A 20,966-nucleotide genomic window follows, 5' to 3' on the forward strand; every position below is an offset into this window, starting at 1 on the left:
CCCCCACACCTGGAGAGCCGTCACCTCTTGGGCTCCCCGCCCCTCGCTCTACCCCCCAGGCTTGGTGGAGTTTGGGGGCCTCTCCCGCCACCCCCCACCCTCCTTGGTGGGGACGCTCTCTCTCCAGAGTAGTGAAGGGGAGGCTCTCTGGAAAACACTGACTTTGCAAGCAGAGAGTCTGCTCCCTGGGGCAGTCCGGGTTCGCTCTGCCTCCAGCCCGGGCACCCGTCCTGTCCTGCTGGTGTCTGTCCTCAAGACACACAGAAAAAGCCTTCATCTCGGGATGGGGATCTAAAGCTGCTCGGCTAAACACTGGATGGGGAATACTCTTGTCTGTATTTTCTCATGTGTTTGAAATAGTAATATAAACGTTTAAGGGAAAAGGATGCTCATGGGGCAGCGGGCCATCCAGCAGCTGCTGAAATAAGTTAGAGCCACCTTGTCCTGACTTTGCCCCAGGACGGGAGACTTGAAGATCCCCAACTCAGATAAGGGGCTTTTGTTACCTACCGGGCAGGGGGCTCTGCCCACGATGTTGGGTCCCTCGGCTGTCAGGGGTGCGGGCAGGCGTGACACAGACACCGTGGTTGGTCCCACCCGACGCGTCCTGGGCCAAGGCAACATCCAGAAGTGGATTCCCCAGGACACTCCGTTGGGGAACGCCTCCTGTGTAACACCCAACGCCAGAAAGGCCGGGCGGCCTGCAGTTCTCGACTTTTCTCCCATGACAGAGGGAGGAGGAGCCCAGACCTCTCTGCTGGTCACGCTGGGGCCGTCTACACGGTCGACCAGTCGAGCGCGGGATGGCAGCGTGTGCTGTGTGGCCCTGGGCAGGCTGCCTCACTTCTCTGAGCCTCGACTTCCTCGCACATCAACTGACAGAAGTGACAGAACCTCCCTCGTTAAAGAAAAAGCGAGAGGGCTTCACGCGGTGCCGCGCAGCCCGTCTGCAGTGGCCGCGAGGCCCGCATGTGGCCTGTGATGTTAAAACTCCCACTGGAACGTGATGCACGTGGAGAAGGAGCTTCCATTTTGAGCACACAGTTCAGCACATTTTCACCAAGTGACGCCCTTGTCGGCCAGCGCGACCCAGACTAAGAACTGTGGGGTCATCTGCCCCCCAAGAGCTCCCCTGCACCCCAACCCAGCACGCCCCTCGGTCCTGACTTCCAACACCAAACCACGGACGAGCTGTGGCCTTAAACACACAGAAGCTTCCGGCATCACTACTGCGTGTCTGGCTGCTTCGGCTCAACATCACCTTCTTGAGCCTCGAGTATAGACCGTGTCATGGCCCAGTGCGCTGGTCTCCACCGCGCTGTGACCTCCCGCCACATGAACACACCGTGACGTTTGTTCCTCCGTGCTGACGGCATCCAGAAGGTTCTCAGGCTGAGCAGCTTTTCCCCAGATCCTCATCTTGACATTCGGGCTGGTCATTTGTGGTAACGCTGGCCCTTCTGGCAGGCTCCACCCAAGGGTGCTCCTTGGTTCTGGACCTGGAGGACAGGCCTCGAAATCACCCAAAAAGCATGTGTGTGCACACGTGCGTCTTCAGAGACTGGATCCAAGTGCGCTAGGTTCCCAAGGGGCTCTGTGACCTGACCCACTGTCCCGGAACGGCTGGACCCACGTGCGGTTCTGAAGGGGCAGTGACACACAGAAGGCTCTTGAGAGAAGACCGTACTTCCCCCGGGCACGGCCACTGCGGTGACTGGGAGGTGACACCACGTGAGAGCCGTGACCGGCAGCAGCCTCACCACTGGGCATCAAGGAAATGGGACAACGTGCTCTGAGGGGCTCTGGGAAGGCTGTGGGGCGGGCTGTGTCCAGCCGCAGGGAGCAGCCGTCGGTTGTGGCTGTCACTCCAAGTTACCCAGCATCTTCCTTCCGACTCGACAGTTGTCACTCAAGGAGGGCTCCCGACTAGGGAGATCTAGTGCCCAGTGACGGCCAAGTCACGGGCAGAGCGTGGCCCAGGCCTCCATGAAACAAGGGAGGGGGTCTCCCAGTCCCTGGGTGCGAGCACACCCCAAGGTCCCGCCAGGCCTCCCCTCCTGTCCGTGACGCACAGCACGGCAGCCACCGAGGGTCCACTCAACCGTGGTCCTCCGCACGCTCCGGTGAGCAGGACCATATCCTCTGACAAGTCTGCTGGCTTAATAAGTATCATTATCAGACAGCGCCACTTACTTCCCGACTGCCACTTTCCAAGCTGTCAGCTGGTGTTAAATGGAAACCAGGATGAGGAAAACGCCGTGTGCGCCCCCCTTGGTCCCCTCTGTTGGGGGGGGAGGGGGCTGGGAGAGGCCACAGCACTCCAGGTGGCATTTCCAGCCCCCCCCCCCCCGGCCCCTCACACAGAGAGAAGCAAGGCACAGGGCGTGGGGGCCGCAGCGAGCGAGAGGGGCGCCTCAGGGCTGCCAGGAGCCGAGGGGGATTCACGGGCACAGGGAAAAGGCGCACCTGTGGAGGGACTGACGCTTCCAGTCGCTGTGACGACAGCCTGACAGCCGGGCCGGCCCTCAGCCTCCCTTCCTCCCCATACGGGGGCAGAGCCCACTCCCAGGGCTGCTGGCAAATCGGAGTCAAGGGCACAAGAAGGGCCTGAGGCCTCTGCTTTGGACAGGCTGAGGGAGATTCAGGACACAGGCCCCCCGCCCCCCGAGGGAAAGGAGGACCCCCTCCCTCCCACATGCACGCCACAGCTCGGGGGGACGGGGGGCAATGACACACCAGACCCACCTGCCCGAGTTCTAATGTTGTAAACATTTATTTAAAAAATACTACTGGGAGGTGTGGCTTCAAAAACAGAGTCATATACAGAAACAAAATGTACTGGACCAAAAAAAAAAAAAAAAGAAGAAGACACCAGAGGCGTTGAAGGAGGGAGAGTGGCGGGACACTATTTACACGTCATTTATAAAAGAGCAAGTCTATAAAAGAGTGTAATGCGAAGGTATAAATGCAAAATATAGTGGCACGTCGTGTGAACAGAGACCAATACCTCACAGAAAACAGGCGGTGGCGGGGGACCCCGTGGGGTCGGTGCCGCTTGGTCTGCAAGGCCGCTGGTGGTGTTCTAGCACCTCCCTCAAAGTCTGTGTGACACAGATGTCTGGGGGGGAGGGACAAAGAGGTGACGGACAGTCGATCCAGAGGACGCCATCTTTACCAGAGAATTAAAATGCAAGTTTGGGCGAGGAGCATAAAAACAGGCCCCGTGCGAGTCACCCAGGCAGGTGCCTGCCCCCTCCTCCAGCTCTAGGTCAAGGTCAAGGCGGCCTGGGCCCCTGCCCGGAGGGCCTGGTGCTGGGCAGCCTGGGGAGAGTACGGCCCAAGGCCGGCTCTTTGAGACCCTTCCCGGGGCTTCATCTGGTTGTGGTTTTCTCCATCCCTGATACCCCCATGGACACGGTGGGCTGAGTCGGTGATTCAACAGGGCGTCTGCCTCCTAGCGCACAGTCAGCAACGGTTGGGGTGTTGGTGCCACAGTCCCTTCTTGTCCCGAGCGCTGGTCCTCGTGTGCCGGAGGTGACTGGGCTGAAACGCTCCAGAAAACTGAAGCCTGGCTTGTCACACAGGAGAGAGTTCTGCACGAATCTCCTTGGTCTCAGAGGCCCATAGGGGAGGAGAGATGGGTCAGAAATCAAGACCAAGTGCCTCTTCTGGGCACCGGAAGCAAGAAATGAAGGCAAGCAGGGCCCAGCCCCGGGGCCATCTGGGCACCAGCGACTCCCCCAGCCACCCCTCCTCCCTCCCCTGACCTTGCACACTGGACTGGGACCTCGCTACCCTCAGGACTCAAGCTTTCCACCCAGGACGAGCAGTGCCTGCCATAAGACAGCCAGCACCCAAAGGCCGGTTGGCTTCAGCACCCCGGTTTACCCCCCAAACCGAGAGCCGTCCTGCACGTGAGGAAATGTGCAGGCGCCAGCCCCGGGCAGCAAGGGAGGGCAGAGCACCCGGCCGGCAAGCACCCACCAGGATGGGGTTCTGGAAACGGGTCTTCAGCGTGGGGCGGGAGGCGGGGGGCACCGTGGGAGGAGTGCGCAGGCTCCCTCTGTGGGGTGAGGGCAGCGGACGGGTCCGGGGCCTTGCTGACCAGGCTCCTGCTTGGGGTGCTCTCTCGGGGAGGGGGAGAAGGCATACCCAGGGGAGGACCTCCAGAAAAGACCAGCGAAAGGGAAACGTGGCCGGAAGGGCTCAGGTCTGGAGCGCTACGTGGGGAGGAGGCTGGAGGGCCGACGGCAGTCCAACGGGCAGGAACTCCACAGACAGAACTCGGGACAGGTGACGCGGGGAGCCCAGGGCTGCAGGCGGAGAAGTGCAGGACGGCTGGCGCACATACACAGGTAGTGGGCTGGGGTCCGCAGGGGCCCTCGGCTCCGTGCGGCACTGCGCTCCTGGGCCGAGGGCCCCGCGCACTGGTCTGGCGTCCGCCAAGGTTTCGGGCGCGGGGGGGGGGGGGGGGGCGCTGCACGCACCGCAGGCGGCTCTGGCTGGCCTGGCGCCCGGCTCCTGCTACCTCTGCACGATGTCGCTGATCTCCTTCACGGAGCTGAGGAGTTTGCTGAAGTCCTGAGTGGCGGCCGGGCCGCCCCCCGCCGTCGCCGGGCAGATCTGCAGCTCACGGAGGCTGCTCTCCAGCTTGTTGATGGCCTCGCGGAAGGCAAACTTGTTCCTCATCTGCTGGATGGAATCCACGTAGCTCACGCAGAACGTGTAGAGGTTTTTGCCGGCTTCCAGCACGGCGCTGTGGCTGGCCATCTGCTCGGAGTTCCTGGAGATGGCCTGGCACAGGGCCTCGGTGCCGTCCAGGACCACGCCCTTGGTGATGGCGCCGCTGGCGATCCGCTCCGGAGGCTGCCGCGTCTTCCGGAGAGACACACGGGTCGATATGAGAGGGATGAAGGGCGTGGAGGCTGGCGAGTCCCCGGCCAGGGCGGAGGACGCAGACGGCCCCGTGGAGGGGGCGGGAGCTGCGCTGGCCGGCGCCCCCGTGGACTTGCCAGACGGCTGTGGCCTTGGCACGGACGGGAGCCCGGGCTTTTTGACGCCCTCTCCCAGTGGACTGGCCTTGACAGCGTCACTGTTCGCGGCATCTGCGACCACAGCCGTGGCCTTCGCCTTCCCGCCGGCCTCGCCGACCGTGTCCTGGGTCGGGCTGTGTCCGGGCTTCCCAGCTTTCCCCACGGAGGCCGCTGGTGGGGGTGGCGGGGCAGGTTTGAGCTTGGACAGCTTCCCCTTGTCTCTCCCTGGAGACTCGGAGGAAGGCTTGTGCCTCCGTGCCCTGGGTTCCTCGGCAGGGGCCCTGCCAGTCCCTCCGGCCGCAGCTGGCCCGGCTCTGCTGGCAGAGGACACCGGCTCCACAGCAGCAGGTGTCCCCAAGGCACTGGACTTCCCGGCCTCATCCCTGTGGGGAAGGCTGGAGGAGGGAGCCCCCGTCCCCTGCCTGCGGAGGAGTTTTGGGGTCAGGCTTGGGGGGCTAGAGCCTGGGCTGGACTCCCCCGCGTCTCGGAAGACCTCATCGGCTGCCTCCTCGGGCTTTTTTGGCAGCCGGGGAGGGGGCGTCACCGCGCCTCTGGCCGCCTGCTCGGACCTGCTGTCGCCTGCCCGCTTCCGAGGCAGGGCCGGCTTCTCGCTCTTGTGGCCCCCAAACGTGGACGAGTCGAACTGCCTGCCCGTGGACTGCAGGTCCCGGGGCAGCGTGACGGACCTCCACTCGGTGTCCCGAGCCCCGTGGGGCACGCAGGAGGCAGAGCAGGACCTCAGGAAGCGCTTGCTGGAGCTGCCGCCGCCCTCCTCCTCGCCAGCGGCCAGGCGGCTGCTGGTCAGTGTACTGGACTTTTTCCACAGGTGGGGAGACCGGAAGCCCGCGCCCCCCGACTCCCGGAAGGCTCCGTTGGGGACGCCAGCCCCAGCGCTGGGCTTCGGGGCCTTGGCTGGCTCGGCTGCGTCCGCGGGTGTGAGGGCCGGCGCCCCGTTGCTGGTTTCTCGGCCCTCTTCCTCACCGGGCCCCTTGCGCTCGGGCTGGCCGTCCATCTCCCGGAAGGAGCTGCTGCGCTTCGGGGGCGTCGGGGCCGTCTTCTTCTTCTTCTTGATCAAGGCACTGAACAGGTTGGTCTTCTTGTCTTTGGGGAGCAGGCGCTCGTCTTCAGTGAGGCCGCCATCCTGGGGACCCCGTTCTTTCCGAGGGAGCAGGGGAGACACAGGTGGCTCCTGGTCCAGAGGATCTGAAACAGAGTGGGAAGAGTTGTCAATGTCAGAGAGGAGGCTCCTTGGTGGGGGGACCTGGGGACGGGTCTCCGGCTGCCCAGGGGAGCGGCCACAGGGTGGGGGCTCGCACCGGCCCTGCCACACCCCAGCTGCGAGGCCCGGGCTGTCTCTCCACACGTCCTCAGCGTGCTCCTCTACGGGATAGGGAACAAACCCCACCGCAGACGGGGCGGCTCAGTCGGCTGAGGGTCCGACTCTTGATTTGGGCTCCGGTCACGATCTCGTGGCCGGTGAGGTCGAGCCCCGTGCCGGGCTCTGTGCGGAGAGCACGAAGCCTGCTTGGGATCCCCGCCCTCCCGCCGCCTCTCTGCCTGTCCCCCCTGCTCATGCTCTCAAAGCAAATAAGCGAACACTGAAGAGAAAAACAAAAACACACCGTAGTGTGGCTGTGCGACTACACTGCAACGGAAGAGCATCTCTGTCCCAGCTTCTGCTACGGAGCAGCCACTTGCTGTCCCCCCCGCCGTTACTGCTAGTACCAGGAAGAGGACCGGCCTCTCGCCTCGAGGGCAGCGGCACAGGAAGCCGCAGCGCCTGGCCCCTCACCCCTGCTCCGGGGCTTCCCTGACAGCACGGAGCCCCCCGCCCCCCCCCTCCCAGGACCCCTGTCTGGTGCATGAAACCCACGACAAGGCCGAGCAGTGGGTCAGGCCCCGCGCCTCCTGGACCTGCCAGTCGAGGTCCCCAGGAGGTGGGGCCTGAAGGGACGGGGCCGCTCACTGCCGTGACAACGGGCTATTATGCTTGGCAAACAAGGACTGACCTTTACGAGGGTTTAAGTGGGCATTCTTTATATATGAATAACAGCTCCTAAGAAATCTTTCTGGTGTTGCCAAGCCCGCGGCAGCGGATGACAGGAGACCCCCCAGGGGCGGCTGCGAGGAGAGCAGTGTCCTGTCGGGACCAACAGCCCAGGCCGGCGCAGTGGCACGAGGGGGCGCCTCTCGGAACACGGGGTGGCACGCAGGACCCCTGGCCCGGGGAAGCTGCGGACCTCCCCCAACCTCCGTCCAGCCGAAGGCAGAGGAAGGAGACTACGGAGCCGCCCAGCTCCCCAGGAGCCCCCGGCCAGGAGCGAACAGGGCTGCTTCACACCCGGCTTCTGCTAAGCCTCAAGTTTCCACAGTGGCCCCTCAGCTACCTGAAATCATGACAAGAGACAGGACACAGTCCGAGGTCTCTGCGCCGCGGCCTCCACGGCGGGTGGGCAGGGCGACCAGGGGGCATGGAGGAAAAACACTATAACGTGGATTTAGTTTCTTCCGTAAACTTCCTAAGCGTATGTTTTCGGTATATTTTAAATTAGACCTATTTGCACAGTAGTACACACGGATGCTTAGGGTTCTCATCTAACTTTCGTGGGTTTTTTTTTTTTTTTTTTACTAATATGGTCACACAATAAAAAAAACTGGGGAATCTCGGGATGACAGATCTGGCTACGGCTGAACAGCCCGGAATGCAGGCTCTGCTGTGCCCCCTCCCACGTGCTCAGTCGGTGGTCCATCCGAGCGTCCCTGAGCAGCCTCTACGAGCCCTGGTTTCTGGGGTTCAGGGGGGAGGCGAGTGCTCCATCAGAGACGCCCAAGTCAAAGGAGAGCACGGAGCGCGGGGGCCACCAGGGGCTGGTCTGCGAGCATCTTGAGACCCCGGCACGACCCCCACCTCCCGCGCTCGTCTAGGGAACGGTGCCCAACACGCTTTTTGTGCCAGGGACAAGGCGTGGACCCCAGCCCTGTGTCGCAGGCGTCTCCTGACTCGGTCTGTTCCAGGGAGCTCTCGTTCCAGGGCTTTCTAGACAGGCTGCTCTTTGCCTGGCTCGATATTTACCAGTCGTCCCTGGGCTGCGAGAGCGGCCCCAAAGGCCGTGAACCGTACATGAAAAGGCGGGTCTGTCCTGCCCGTCGGTCTCCTCGGCACCTGTGCCTGCTTGACCAGGCTACCTACCGAAGCCAACGCTTCCTGCTGACTCCCGGGGGCGGTGGGGGGGGGGGGGTGCTGCCGGGGGAGACGAGTGACGAGGAGGGAGCCGGCCCCTCTGCGCAGCGCACTCGCCGCTGCCCATCCGCCTACGCTGTGCACCCCCGGGCGGGGCCAGGGACGTACCGGTCTCTCCTGGGCCCTTGGCGTGGGGCGTCTCGGGCACGTCGGCGGGCTCCCTGTGCTCCGCGGCTCTCCTGGACGTCCTGGTCTTCGTGGGCAGCTCCGGGGCCTGCAGCACAGTGCTGGCAGCCCCTCGCACGCCTTTTTTCCCCAGTTCCTTTTCCACTTCTGAGAGCCACCGAAAGCAAGAACAGAAATCAGCAGCCATTAGTAACGGCGTTGGTTTGGTGTGCTGGTGTCCTTTTTCCTTCTCAGGCAAGAGCGGTCACCCACGTGCAGTTACAGAAAAAAAAGATACAGATGCCGAGAAAACCATGCTCGGTACTTTCCAGAATGCGGCCTGGCCTCGAAAGCCAGCACCATGCCTCTGCCCAGCTCTCTGGTCTCAGAGACCATGCTGGTCTGGGGCTCTTCTAGCAGGAGGTGAACCAAAGGGCAAGGGCCGGAGCCCCTTCCATCCTAGCCTCTCACCCCAGAGCAGGCACCCCTGCGGATGGGCACGTTACCGTCAGAGATGCTGGACTCCTGGAACATGGTCTCAAAGGCTTGGTGGATTTCAGCAAAGGAGGGCCGGTCGGAGGGCGTCCACTGCCAACCTGGACAGACGAGACCCAGGCAGACCACGCATGAGGCCCCGCCGCCAAGTGGGGGACTCGTTATTCCCAAGGGAAGTCTGGTAGTGAAAGAAGCACCCCAAATCTTGTGAACCATCTTTTGCCGTGACAAAGGAAAAATGTCACCGTGTCCTACTATAGACAGTAAGAATTTGAAAAGACTTTTAGAAACTGGCAGGAGTTTGGACCGTCAAACCCCAGAGGGATGTGACAGCAAGAAGCGTGTTTATAAACCTCCGCGGCTGCACTCTGCCCAGGGCAGAGATGGCCGAGCCAAGCGGTTCGCCTTGCACTTCACCCCCGCTCCTGCGTTACCGGTCGGAAGCTCCCGTCAGTACAGAAAGGCTAATGAGAACAGGGTTAAGGCGAGGATTACGGACCGATGGAGCTTCGTACCGGTGAGGATGCAGGATTACTCTCCTCCGCTTCTGGTGATGATATAAATTGGTACGCCCTTCCCGGAAACCAGAGTTTGGTAAAATCTTGCCAAATGGAAAACGCAAGTAGCTCTTTGGACCAGCAGTCCAACTTTCAGAACGGCTGGTCCAACGTACAGAGGACTATACATGAGGGTGTTTCTCCCAGCTTTGTCAACTACGGCAGTGAGCCCAACACGTGTGTAAAACAAGCAAATTGGGCTCTGTGCTGCCGGCTAGGACCCTGGGCCTGCTTTGATTTCCTTCTCTCTCTGTCTGCCCCTTCCCAGCTCTCACTCTGTCTCTTTCAAAAATAAACAGGGGAGCCTGGGGGGCTCAGTTGGTTAAGTGTCCGACTTCGGCTCAGGTCATGATCTTGCAGTTCATGGGTTCGAGCCCCGCCTCAGACTCTGTGCTGACAGAGCCTGGAGCCGGCTTCAGATTCTGTGTCTCCCTCTCTCTCTGCCCCTCCCCTGCTCATGCTCGGTCTCTGTCTCTCAAAAATGAATAAATGTTAAAAACGAAAAAAAACAAAAGTCCATCAAAAGGGGGATAGAGGAAGGAATAAATCATTTAACGGGAAGTTAAACAGCTATATAAAAATAAGGGGGTGGGGAGAGGAAGGGCTCTTCGAAATACGGACGTAAAACACACGCTAGCCAAAGGGCTGTATGAGGGAATGCTCTGGTGCACACACACACGCACACGCAGTAAGACCGACCGACATAAATGTCACCCGGCGTATTCACCTACTAGAGCAGAATGTCTGAAGGCAGCGCTCAGGAATGTGCATTAGTAAGAAGGCTAAGTCTGGTACCCATCAATCCCATTTTTGCATGAAAACCAGAAAGAGCGCCCATCACACAGAAATACTGCATATAAATAACATGTGCAGAGACAAGGGGAAAGTCTGAGTAACTCTGCACCCGGCACATTAGTCGCTTCTGAAGAACGTGAGTGAAGACAGGACGGGAAGTTCCTCCACGTTGGGGAGCACGCCTGCCCGGGGAGGGCTCACGAAGCCCGCGCAGAAAGTTCGGAGCGGGCTGGGGGGACTCACACGCTCGCATGAGCTCGTACACCTTCTCCGGGCAGCCCTCCGGGCGCTCCATGCGGTAGTCCTTCTCCAGCAGCTCATACACCTGCGACAGGTCGATCCCCGGGTAAGGCGACATGCCGTAGGTAGCGATTTCCCAGAGCAACACTCCAAATGCTGCACGAAAGAGGAGGAAGGTTGTTCAAGATGTGCAAACTTCTAACTATCCTGCATCTGAAATTGGTTGCCTGGGTGGTGGACGGTCTAAGCTACACCCACAGGGGGCGCCTGGGGGGCTCAGTCGGGTAAGCATCCGACTCCTGCATCGGCTCAGGTCGTGATCTGATGGCTTGAGCCCCGAGTCAGGCTCTGCGCTGATAGCTGGGAGCCTGGAGCCTGCTTTGGATTCTGTGTCTCTCCTTCTCTTTCTGCCCCTCCCCCACTCAGGCTCTCTCTCAAAAATAAACTTTAAGAGAAAAAAAAAAATAGCAGCAGCAGCCACACTCTCAGAAGCAGGCCAGGCACCAACATTTTACCAGGCTCTTAATGACCAACAGACCAAGACAGAGCCCGACATTCAGTTAACACCCTCCTCCCCGGACTAAAACGCACTGAACGGGAGGAGCAATGGTACCGATTGATCAGCCGCTCCAGGGGCTGGGAGGTAACGTGACCATCTTGCTGGGACCTGTGATGGAGGGACCCGCAGGCCATTTCTACTCCCAGCTCTGAGATCACCTAGCTAAGTGTCCAAGACAGGCCGCCTCTCCTCTCTGGGCGCACACGATGCTCTCCAGGGCCCCTCCCAACTCCAAACATTTCATAAAACTCTTATGAAATCTTGGCAAGTTCTGAAAGCCCAGATTCCAGCCTCGAAACTCCAGGTCCCATTTAAAGCTCCAGGACCCCGTGGAGAAACGGATGATTCGGGTTTAGGGCAGAAGCAAACCTGGAATCTCTCAACACTCCAGAGAGCAGACGCTACCACAGACTGTAAACAAGGGTCCTGGCAAAGGGAGGAACCTGACCAAACGGGGGGCCTCTGCTTATCAGTAAGGAAAAGAACTACCGTGGATTAAAACACATCGAATATATCGAAACACGTCACATACGTACATCCATATCATCACGAAAGAAAAAAACTCTGAAAATGTACTTGGTCACCATTCGAGGGTGTTACAAAAACTAGCTGGTTTGCGGGAACCTGGCAAACCCGGGCAAGGGAGCAGACAACTATGGGGCCTCGCCTGCGCGAGCTGCGCCCCGAGTGGCCCCGCGGCAGGTGAGGGTGTCTGCGACCACGGCACCGCGCTGGCCGGTGGACAAGGCGGGACGGCACTGGAGAATTACCGCTTGGCGGCCGCTAGTAAATCCGTGGGTCCAGGCACTGGCTCATAGGAACTGCTAAAATCGCCAGAAAAGAGCAACTGTGCAGCTATCAAGGACCCAGCCGGCACGGCATGTGCAGTGCTCCTGGGAGTCACACCTGAATACGACCCAACTGTCCCGATCTGACTGGCCGCTGACTAGGGGTCCGGAAGACAGAGGATAGCGTCAAATCACAGCCCGGGGACAGCGTGGGAGACTCGAAAGGACACAGGAGGGGGTTTCTTCCACGGACAGCGAGCGAGCGGGAGGCCAAGAGGGAGCGGGAGCTCGCAGACCGGAGGGCAGACCGGAGGGAGCGTCCACCGGCCGCCTGGCATGGACAGGACCCGTATCTCACCTCAAGCAGACCGTAGCAGTGGGACTTTTAGGACTCCCCTGGAAACGTGAACACTGACCAGATCATAATATTCAAAATGATGGTCAATTTGGGGAGAAGAGCAATGAGGCTGCAAGAATAAAAAATGTGGCCACAAGAACTTAAAAAGACACTTGAAGAGACTCCTACTGAAATGATCCACGGACAAAATCAAATGCTCTCGGGGATCTGCTTGGAAAGGGGCGGGGCAGGGGGCGGGGCAGAGAGTTCACCACGAGGCGATGGCCGGGAGAGGTGGGGTGACACGTACATCAGGCTTGCTGTGCAGCCCTGCCTTCTTCAGGGTACGTGTACTACCTGCCACAGGAGACTTTCTAACAAAAGACAAAAATAAAACGCTGGCACGTGAAGCCTCGGAGGGCGAGATCCTATTTAAGCCCAAACCAAACTGCAGAGAACCGTGGGTGCCCGCAGGGAGCGCTAACTGCCCCCCGCCCCAAGCAGCAAGCTCAGGCTGGAGACGGTAAGTTGGGGCAGGGGGGTAAAGAAAGGTAATCTGAATTAGTTTGGAAGAAAAAAGCTCACTTTTACTTCATTTCGGAGAGAAAACAGGGGAGTAAAAATTGTAAAGTGAGAAAGAAACAAAAAAACCTAAGAGAATCAAGTAATGAAAGGAAATAAATGAAGGGGGGGGCAGCGGAAAGGCACGGAGAGAGAGGAAAGCGGGACGAGGAGCCCACGCTGGCGGCGGGGCCAACCGGGAGCAGAAGCCCTTACCCCAGACGTCGGACTTGATGGAGAACTTGTTGTAGGCCAGGCTCTCCGGCGCCGTCCACTTGATGGGGAACTTGGCCCCGGCGTGGGCGGTGTACGTGTCCCCCGTCATTAACCGGCTCAGGCCGAAATCAGCCACCTTCACCAAGTGGTTCTCCCCGACCAGGCAGTTCCGGGCAGCGAGATCTCTGGGGAAAGAGACAGTTCATCCCTGAGACTTGGGGCGGCGTCCCCGGCTCCGCAAACCCACTGCCACCGGGCGGGGGCACCCTCCCGGTGACTGCATCCGGTCCCCCGGGGACCTGTGCCGTGTGTCTTGGCACCCCCCCGGGCTCCTGGCACGGGGAGAGGCAGTGGGGGGGGGGGCGGCAGCAGACTCGTTACCCTGGGCCTCAGTTACCGCACCCACAACATGACGATGGGAACACAGCGCCTGCTTCCCAGGCCTGTCTCGAGTGGTGGTCACTTAAAATCGAGGTGACCCTGCCTGCCTATCTGCAGTCACCCACGGGGCCACCCGGAGAGGAATGCCCACCGCCGGCACAGGGAACAGCACCCGCCAGTCCTCTCCATCGGAGGGAGCCTCCTTGCGGCCCATCCAGACCGCACAGAGGACAAAATAAAATAAGTCCCGCAGCATCCTGCCCCCCGCCCCCAAACTGTGTTTTCCTACTTCCCTATTTCCTCCTGATGCGAATCCGACCGGATCCTGGGAAGTCTCACCCGTGTAACCCGCTACCGCTCGCCTCCCGAGCCTCGCAGGGAGGTGGGTGTCTAATCTCGGCCTCATGCATGTTAACCACGAAATCACAAGGCAAAATGGGAACACGGGGGCGAGAGGAGGCAGCACCTTCAGGCGATGGCTGCGTCAGATGGCCTGATCATCAGCGATCAGAGAGAAATTAAATACAGAAGAGACGCCAAGACTTGGGCCTAATAGAATCCTGGTAACGCGTTTTAAGCCTGTGAAATGAAGAGGGGACGGACGTGGCCATGCAAAGCGAGCCAGAAGTCAAGAAATCTCAATTTGCAGCCTGAGCAGGCTCACCTTTTGAGTGACACGGGCGTCTGGAACCAGGCTCACAAGGAGCCGGACAAGAGTTCTCTGACTTCTCACTACGAATGCGCATGCACGGTCTCCTACTTGAGCTAATTGGGTAGGAAGGTTCACGGAGAACATCTCCTGTGAAAGTCACCGGCAAAGCCCATCAGGCTCAATCCTGCTCGGGCCGTCACATTGTTGGGAAGCCGTTGCCACCAGCCAAGAATGCGAACGCCAAGGTAACTGCGGCGCGCTTGAAGGTCAAAACCCTCCAGACTTGAAACCAGCAGAGATGCTGAATTCCGAACCGCACCGACGCGGTCCTGACGATTGTGGACACACACGTCCCTGAGCCGGAGGACGGCAAGTTAAGTGGAGGAGGAAATAAAGGGAAGGGGGAGGGGGGATCTGTGGAAGCGCGACCCGGCTGAGGACGGCGAGCACCCTGCCTCCGCGGGAGCACGATGCCCCTGAGGAGCGTCATTCGATACTCGACTTAGTCCAAGATGGTTCAGAGGGAAGTATTTCCTACTAAGGGGGGGATCCCTTGCCTGGTGGGCCCGGGGCCCAGGCCCGGAGCCGGCGGGGTCAGGAACCCAGCGTCCGCCTCCGCTCCAAGGCCTGACGGGCCGCTAGTGCTACCGTGAGGGGCCGAGCCCTCAGACCCCGGGGTGCCGCGCAGAGGGCCACCCGGCCAGGCCCCTACCTGTGGATGAAGTTTTTCTTCTCCAGGTACTCCATGGCGGACGAGATCTGCGTGGCCATGTACAACAGCACCACGGCGCTCACCTCCTGCCGGTTACACTCCCTCAGGTAGTCCAGCAGGTTCCCGTAGGTCATGAACTCAGTGATGATGTAGAAGGGCGGCTCCCGGGTGCACACCCCTGCCAACGAGACAGACACGGAGGGCTCGGGCGGCCGCTCTGCTCCCGCCCGCACCAGCGCCACAAGGAAGGGCCCCCGCGGGGCCTGGGGGGCTCAGGTTGTGGTCTCCCGGTTCACGAGTTCGAGCCCCGCATCAGGCTCTGTGCCGACAGCTCGGAGCCTGGAGCCTGCTTCGGATTCTGTGTCTCCTTCTCTCTCTGCCCCTCCCATGCTCGTGCTGTGTCTCCCTCTCAAAAATAAACAAACACTAAAAAAATTAAAAAGAAACAAATAAGAAAGAAAAAGGCCCCCGAGATGCATTCTGCGTCTGCCCCAAAGTCTGGGGCTCAACGTCTTGGGGCGCCCAGGCGGCTCAGTCAGTTGTGCGTCTGACTTCGGCTTAGGTTTGTTGAGTTCGAGCCCCCATCCGGCTCGGTGCTGACGCTCGGAGCCTGGAACCTGCTTCACATTCTGTGTCTCCCTCTCTCTCTGCCCTTCCCCACTCGCCCTCTTTCTCAAAATAAAAACACAAAAACGACAACAACAAAAATAAATAAGCACTCGAGGCTTGTGATCGTGCTTCTGTAAGATCCTCTCGAGCGCCTGAACTCGAACAGAAGAGAACACTGCCGAGTTCAGAAGCAAAGGTCGGTGCACACCAAACAGCCCACGTCACCCCCAGCCGGTGACATTCACTCGTGGGACAACTGCAGGGAAGGGACGCTTGGAAATTCTGGTCTCGGGGCGCTTGGGTGGCTCAATCGGTTGAGCATCCGACTTCGGCTCAGGTCATGATCAGGGTCCGAGCCCCGAGTCGGGCTCTGTGCTGACAGCTCAGAGCACGGAGCCTGTTTCAGATTCTGTGTCTCCGTCTCTCTCTGCCCCTCGTGCGCTCGTGCTTTGTCTTTGTCTCTCTTAAAAAAAAATTTTTTTTAAAAAAGAAGAAAAGAACATTCTGGTCTCAGAAGCCGTCTGCGCTTTGCACTGGACTGCTTCTGGGTGTCCATTTACAGCAAGAACCTCTTCTGTCGCTCGCACACGCCATCCCACATCGGGCTCCTCTGTCCCGCGGGCTGAGGAGCGAGACCTTCAGCTCTTCCGTGACCGCGCCCGCGTCACCCCAGAGGCCGTGACACAGGGGCCCTCACTCACCGAGCAGCTGCACGAGGTTGGGGTGCTTGATCTCCTTCATCACCGCAGCTTCCTTCAGGAACTCCTCCACCTCCATGGTGTCCTCCTGCGGGGAACAGGGATGACTTCAGCAAAGCAGGGGGTTAAGCGGAAAAGTGTGGCTTGAGCGGTTATGCGCACTGGACCTTCGACTGGCAGCCACCCGGGGCCGCCAGCTCCGGCCAGGGTCCCTGCAGCGGCTCCGTCGGTTGGGCGTCCGACTTCGGCCCAGGTCATGATCTCACGGTTTGTGGGTTCAAGCCCACCTCAGGCTCTGTGCTGACAGCTCAGAGCCTGGAGCCTGCTTCCGATTCTGTGTCTCCCCGCTCTCTCTGCCCCTCCTCTGCTCACACCTGTCTCTCTCTCAAAAACAAACATTAAAAAAAATTTTTTTTAAAGAATTTTCCCTTTTGGTGCTGAACGTGTGATTTCTCACCCAGGGCAATAAACATGGGTTGGCAACTTGCTTCTGGGGGCTGCCCTGGAGAGCACAGTTCTAGCTCCCTAAAGAAGAGCTGGTTTCCAAGGAGTCCTGAAGCACTTGACATTAAAAAAAAAAAAAAATCACCTGAAGAGTCAGAAATGTACCCAGTTTAATGGAAGACACCCGATGACACAAAAGATACCACCTCACCCCAGCAGACTGCTGCCTCAGCATACGCGGTGCCGCGGAGGGTTCCCAAGATGCAGAGATGCGGGGGGTCTCAACGAGGCCATCCCCACCATCTACCGGGTCGAGTTACTCGGGTTCTAAAATAATCCTCCCTTAGCACCCCGCCCCCCAACCACGGATTCACAAGTATCGTCGGAGGGGTCCTACTCTAGCGAGTTCACCCTATCTGGATGCCATGCGGAGACAAAGCGTAGCAGCAAATGCCCAGAGCCAACGTGATGCCACTTCCACACGTGCTCTGGGTGGGGGGCTCGACCGGAGTGCCACGTGCCTGGCCCCGCACGCCGGAGCCTTGCTGTGTGACTACGTGTGGCCCGCGTCCGGTAAACCTCTTGACGACCTAAAGAAGCCGGTGGGTGGCAGATGATCTGGCCTGTCTGTGCGAGAGCCTGGCGACCAAGGCCAACGAGAGAGGCAGGACCCCACCCTCCGAGAGAGAGAGAGGGAGGGAGACCGCCTGGCAGACAATGTCTGGAAAACGGACTCGCCCAGGAGGAAAGTCTATCAACCTTATGTTCAAGGTGGAACCTCCTAGGTCGCACTGGCCCCTGCGGGAGACAAAGTGCCCCGGGGTCCCGGGTGCAGCCTCCCCCGCACGCGGGGCAGACTTCCTGCCAGAGGACAGGCCAGCCTCCACGCAGCGTTCTGCTGCGGGCCGTCGTGTTTGCACGCGGAGCGCGGCCACCGAGGACGCGTGCCCCCCCCCGTGTCGTGCAGCCTGGGGCCCCGGGAGCCTGAAGCTCAGCCGCGGTCCGCTGCCCTTGAAAACCGCCGAGCTGCTCTCCTGTCAACGGAACCTCGCAGGACCTCCGTGTCAGGTGTACGGGGGACAAGAACTCGCCCCTGCCGCCGCTCCGTCGGCTGCGCAGGTCCTGGGGGTCCTCCCTGCTCCTGAACACGCTCGGCGGACCGTGCCGTCTGTGCGTGGCGTGCGCTCCGCCGGCCGACACGCGGGTGTCACTGGCTGGGAAGCAAACGCCGGCGGGATGGGGGCGTCGCTGCCGCGCAGGTCAGGGCCGGGGGCTTCGAGAACCTGGCCTGGCCGGGCGGAGGTTCAAAACGCAGCTCCCCAACAAAGCTCTCTGGACAAGCGGTGCTTTCCTTTCTCGAAGCCTCGCATGACGACTCCACACGGTGAAATCATTTCAGAAAGCTCGGGGGCTGCCAGCTTCTGCCTGACTCTTTCCTAAAAGAACCACGTTCTAGATCTTGAGGGGTGGGGACACGCAAAAGCAACAATATGGCTTTCGAAGGCATCCCTCTCCTCTTTCTGTCCGCCTCCCCCCTCACGCCTACACACGCACGCACACGTGTGGACCGTATAAATAATTCCTTGTGTTTTTCTGTCAGGACGCTCGGCGTGAACCTGACTCCCCCTGCTGGAATCCGGCCTTGGTCCATTTACAGCGGCTGCCGCCTGCAGCGCTCAATGGAACACCAGCCTTTCATTTAAAAACTTCCCACCATTATTTTAAATGTTTGTTTATTTTTGAGACAGAAAGAGAATCCAAGCAGGGGAGGGACAGGGAGAGAGGGAGACACAGAATCCGAAGCAGGCTCCAGGCTCGGAGCTGTCAGCACAGAGCCCGACGCGGGGCTCAAACTCACGAACCGTGAGATTGTGACCTGAGCTGAAGTCAGACGCTCAATCAACTGAGCCACCCGGGCGTCCCTCCATCATCTTTTTGGTGGAGGCACCAGGGAGTGGACGCAGAGTTCTGGCCTTGTCTGCCGGGAGGCAGGTGGGTCAGCCGGCTCTCCTCCAGGGGACTGACCCGGCCTGGCCCCGCTGCACACGAAGGCCTGGCCGGTTGGAGGGAGCGGGGGGTGGTTGAGAGGATGACTTCAGAGCTACAGGACCAAGCCCCACCTCTGTGTGACCACATACGACGCCCAGTCATTCACGTGCCAGAGAGAGAGGAGCGGTCTCTCTGAACAGGTCCCCATCTACACCCTGGGAGAAGGGCTGCATATGCCGGTGTGCACATGCCGAGGCTGTGCCGGACACGGCGGCACCTGGGCAGCGGGACCCACTTTCACTGTACCGGACACGGTTGAGAAGCAGGCTAAACGCGGTGCTTGTAGGAAAGACCGGCTGTGCGTCTTAGTTCATGCAGCTCAGTGTCTTCGTTTTTGCCTTTGTCACAGACATGCATTCTTGGGGCCTAATATCATGCATGTTTTTCACCCTTTTTGCTCCCTGGCCTTGTCCCCAAGGAAAGGTTTTCTCCGGCGTCATGGAGAACGGCGTCTGTGGAAACGGCTCCCTGTCCCACAGGTGCCTCGAGTCTCAGCAGGGATCACGGCCCCGGGGGAGGGGCTGAGAGAGGTCAGTTTCCACCTCGGTCCCTGGTTCTCGGCCAAGTGTTAGGCGGGCAGGGTACAACCCCAGTGATCCAGCAGCCTGCAGCCGCCGGAGCTGGGGCTGAGCCTCTGAGCCAGACTGGGGAGGGGGGCTCACCGGCCAGATGCACAGAAACACAGAACCCCCAGAACGCGGGTGCCCGGTCCGCAGGTGCATCTAGCTCACGGCCAGGACGAAGCCCGCTGCGAGAGCGAGCAACCGCAGGCGCCAGGTCATGCAGCCTCTCTCCCTGACACACAGCCCCCTGCCCCGGAAGTCAGAGAGCCAGGGTGTGGGACCGTCCGGTGCCAGCCGGGGGCCCGCCTTCCCCGCCCACCCCTGCAGCTCTCTAGCGGAACCAAGTGTCCGGGGGAAAACACAGCAAACAAAAGCCGAACCCCAACACACCGTGTTGGCCAGAGCAGGGTAACGAAGGCATGCCCTCCACACGGCTGGCTGGGTGCAAACTGGTGCTGGACAGTCCCCACCCGTCCGACTGGGAGGGTCCCTGTCCGTGACCCAAGTACTGGAAAGGACACAGATGCCCACTGACGACTGTGGACACAGACACATCCACGCGGAAGCAGGACCCTCGCATGTACACCGGTGAGGGACAAGTGCCAAGACACGCGGAGGGGACGCTGGCAGGCACAGGCCCGTGTATGGCACGTCGCACGGTCAGGAGAGACCCCCACACGCGGATGGTTCTAGACGGGCACAGAAGTCCAGGGTCGAGGATACTGCTGCGTATGTTACTTATCTGGAAAACGGGTAAAGAACGTAGCCTGAACACTTGCCAATGCTGGTATTTTCCACTATTTTAGTGCCTTAGGAGCTAATCCTAATGCCACACTAGGTGGACGGCTGTCTTTCCCAAATCCTAAGGAAACTTCATAGAGGAAAAAAAATTGGACTTGTAGACAAACTTCCAAACACGGCTCATCTGAAACACGGGACTTCCTTGTACTCAACAGCTGGTTCTCTTAGGCACATCCCACCTCGAGCACTGATCACACGGAGGACGGTTAAGCCTCGGACCTGCTGAATAATGAACGTCACAACTTGGTGGCCTTTGCTGTGATTTCCGTTTCCCACCCATAGGGGTCAGCCGAGTGCCCTCCTCTTCTTCCCCTTCTCTTCTGGTCTCCGGCCCTGAAGGTGCTGGTCCCAGCGCTGCCTGGTGGGTCAATGCAGAGGCCGGGTTAAAGCAGGGCCTGCTGCTTCAGGAGGGCAGCCTGAGGGGCCAGCGACACAGAACAGGCAGGATGGGCCCCAGGAAGAGGTGGTGGAGAGCAGACTGTGCCCCCGGTGCCCAGCTGGGGTCTGGGGCAACAAGCTGCACCGGCTTTCCAAGGCGTCCTGAAGAGGAGGGCGATCCGGCTGCCTTCGTCCGAGGGGAAGTGAACGGGCCAGGGGGAGGGGGTGTCTAAGACGCATGAACGTGGTTTGCGTAGTTCTCATGGGGTACGAGGGGGCAGAACTGCAGTGACGATTAAGGGAAGAAGAAAGGAGCTAGGCTTTGCGGCAGGATGTCCGGGGCCGGAGCCCCGGGTCTGCGGCTCCCCACCGGGTAACACCGGCCCGCTACCCGCCCGCCTGCCCTGCACTGTCCTCAAGCCAGAAAAGGCAGTGATAAGGTGGGCCCTTCCCTCAGACGGTGCTTGCGAGGATTAAGTGAGATGCTACACGCAGAGCGGAGCGCTCGGACTGCAGGCATGTCGTAAGAGCTCAACAGAGCCACTGCTGTCACTGAGAGCCACGCAAGGTCCCCAACCTCTCCGGTGGAGACAAATGCCCAAAACAGTGGGATCGATCCTACTGGACGGGCAGGAGTCCTGCGGTAGAGATGCGCCTGTGCAGAGGCGGCGGAGGAAGGGATCATTTACTTAGCGGTGGCTCAGAACCGTATTTGGGGTTGACACACGTCTCTAGAATACATGCCTTCTCCT

At 60.0% G+C, this 20,966-nt stretch overlaps 1 protein-coding gene across 2 annotated transcripts in view; it reads right to left on the reverse strand.

Moving 5' to 3' along the window:
• Positions 1-2,749: 2,749 nt before the first annotated feature.
• Positions 2,750-20,966, reverse strand: part of ABL1 (ABL proto-oncogene 1, non-receptor tyrosine kinase) — a 141,002-nt gene continuing 122,785 nt past the window's right edge. For both annotated transcript variants that reach the window (XM_029919795.1, XM_029919794.1), the window contains 7 exons: positions 15,983-16,067; positions 14,673-14,850; positions 12,928-13,112; positions 10,470-10,622; positions 8,886-8,975; positions 8,383-8,547; positions 2,750-6,236 (listed from right to left, as the gene is read on the reverse strand). In XM_029919795.1, coding sequence (XP_029775655.1) covers positions 4,525-6,236; positions 8,383-8,547; positions 8,886-8,975; positions 10,470-10,622; positions 12,928-13,112; positions 14,673-14,850; positions 15,983-16,067 — 2,568 coding nt within the window. In that variant the 3' untranslated portion in view covers positions 2,750-4,524. The remainder of the gene's footprint in view (positions 6,237-8,382; positions 8,548-8,885; positions 8,976-10,469; positions 10,623-12,927; positions 13,113-14,672; positions 14,851-15,982; positions 16,068-20,966) is intronic.

Source organism: Suricata suricatta, chromosome 13 (assembly GCF_006229205.1).
Source record: "Suricata suricatta isolate VVHF042 chromosome 13, meerkat_22Aug2017_6uvM2_HiC, whole genome shotgun sequence".
Lineage (NCBI taxonomy): Eukaryota > Metazoa > Chordata > Mammalia > Carnivora > Herpestidae > Suricata > Suricata suricatta.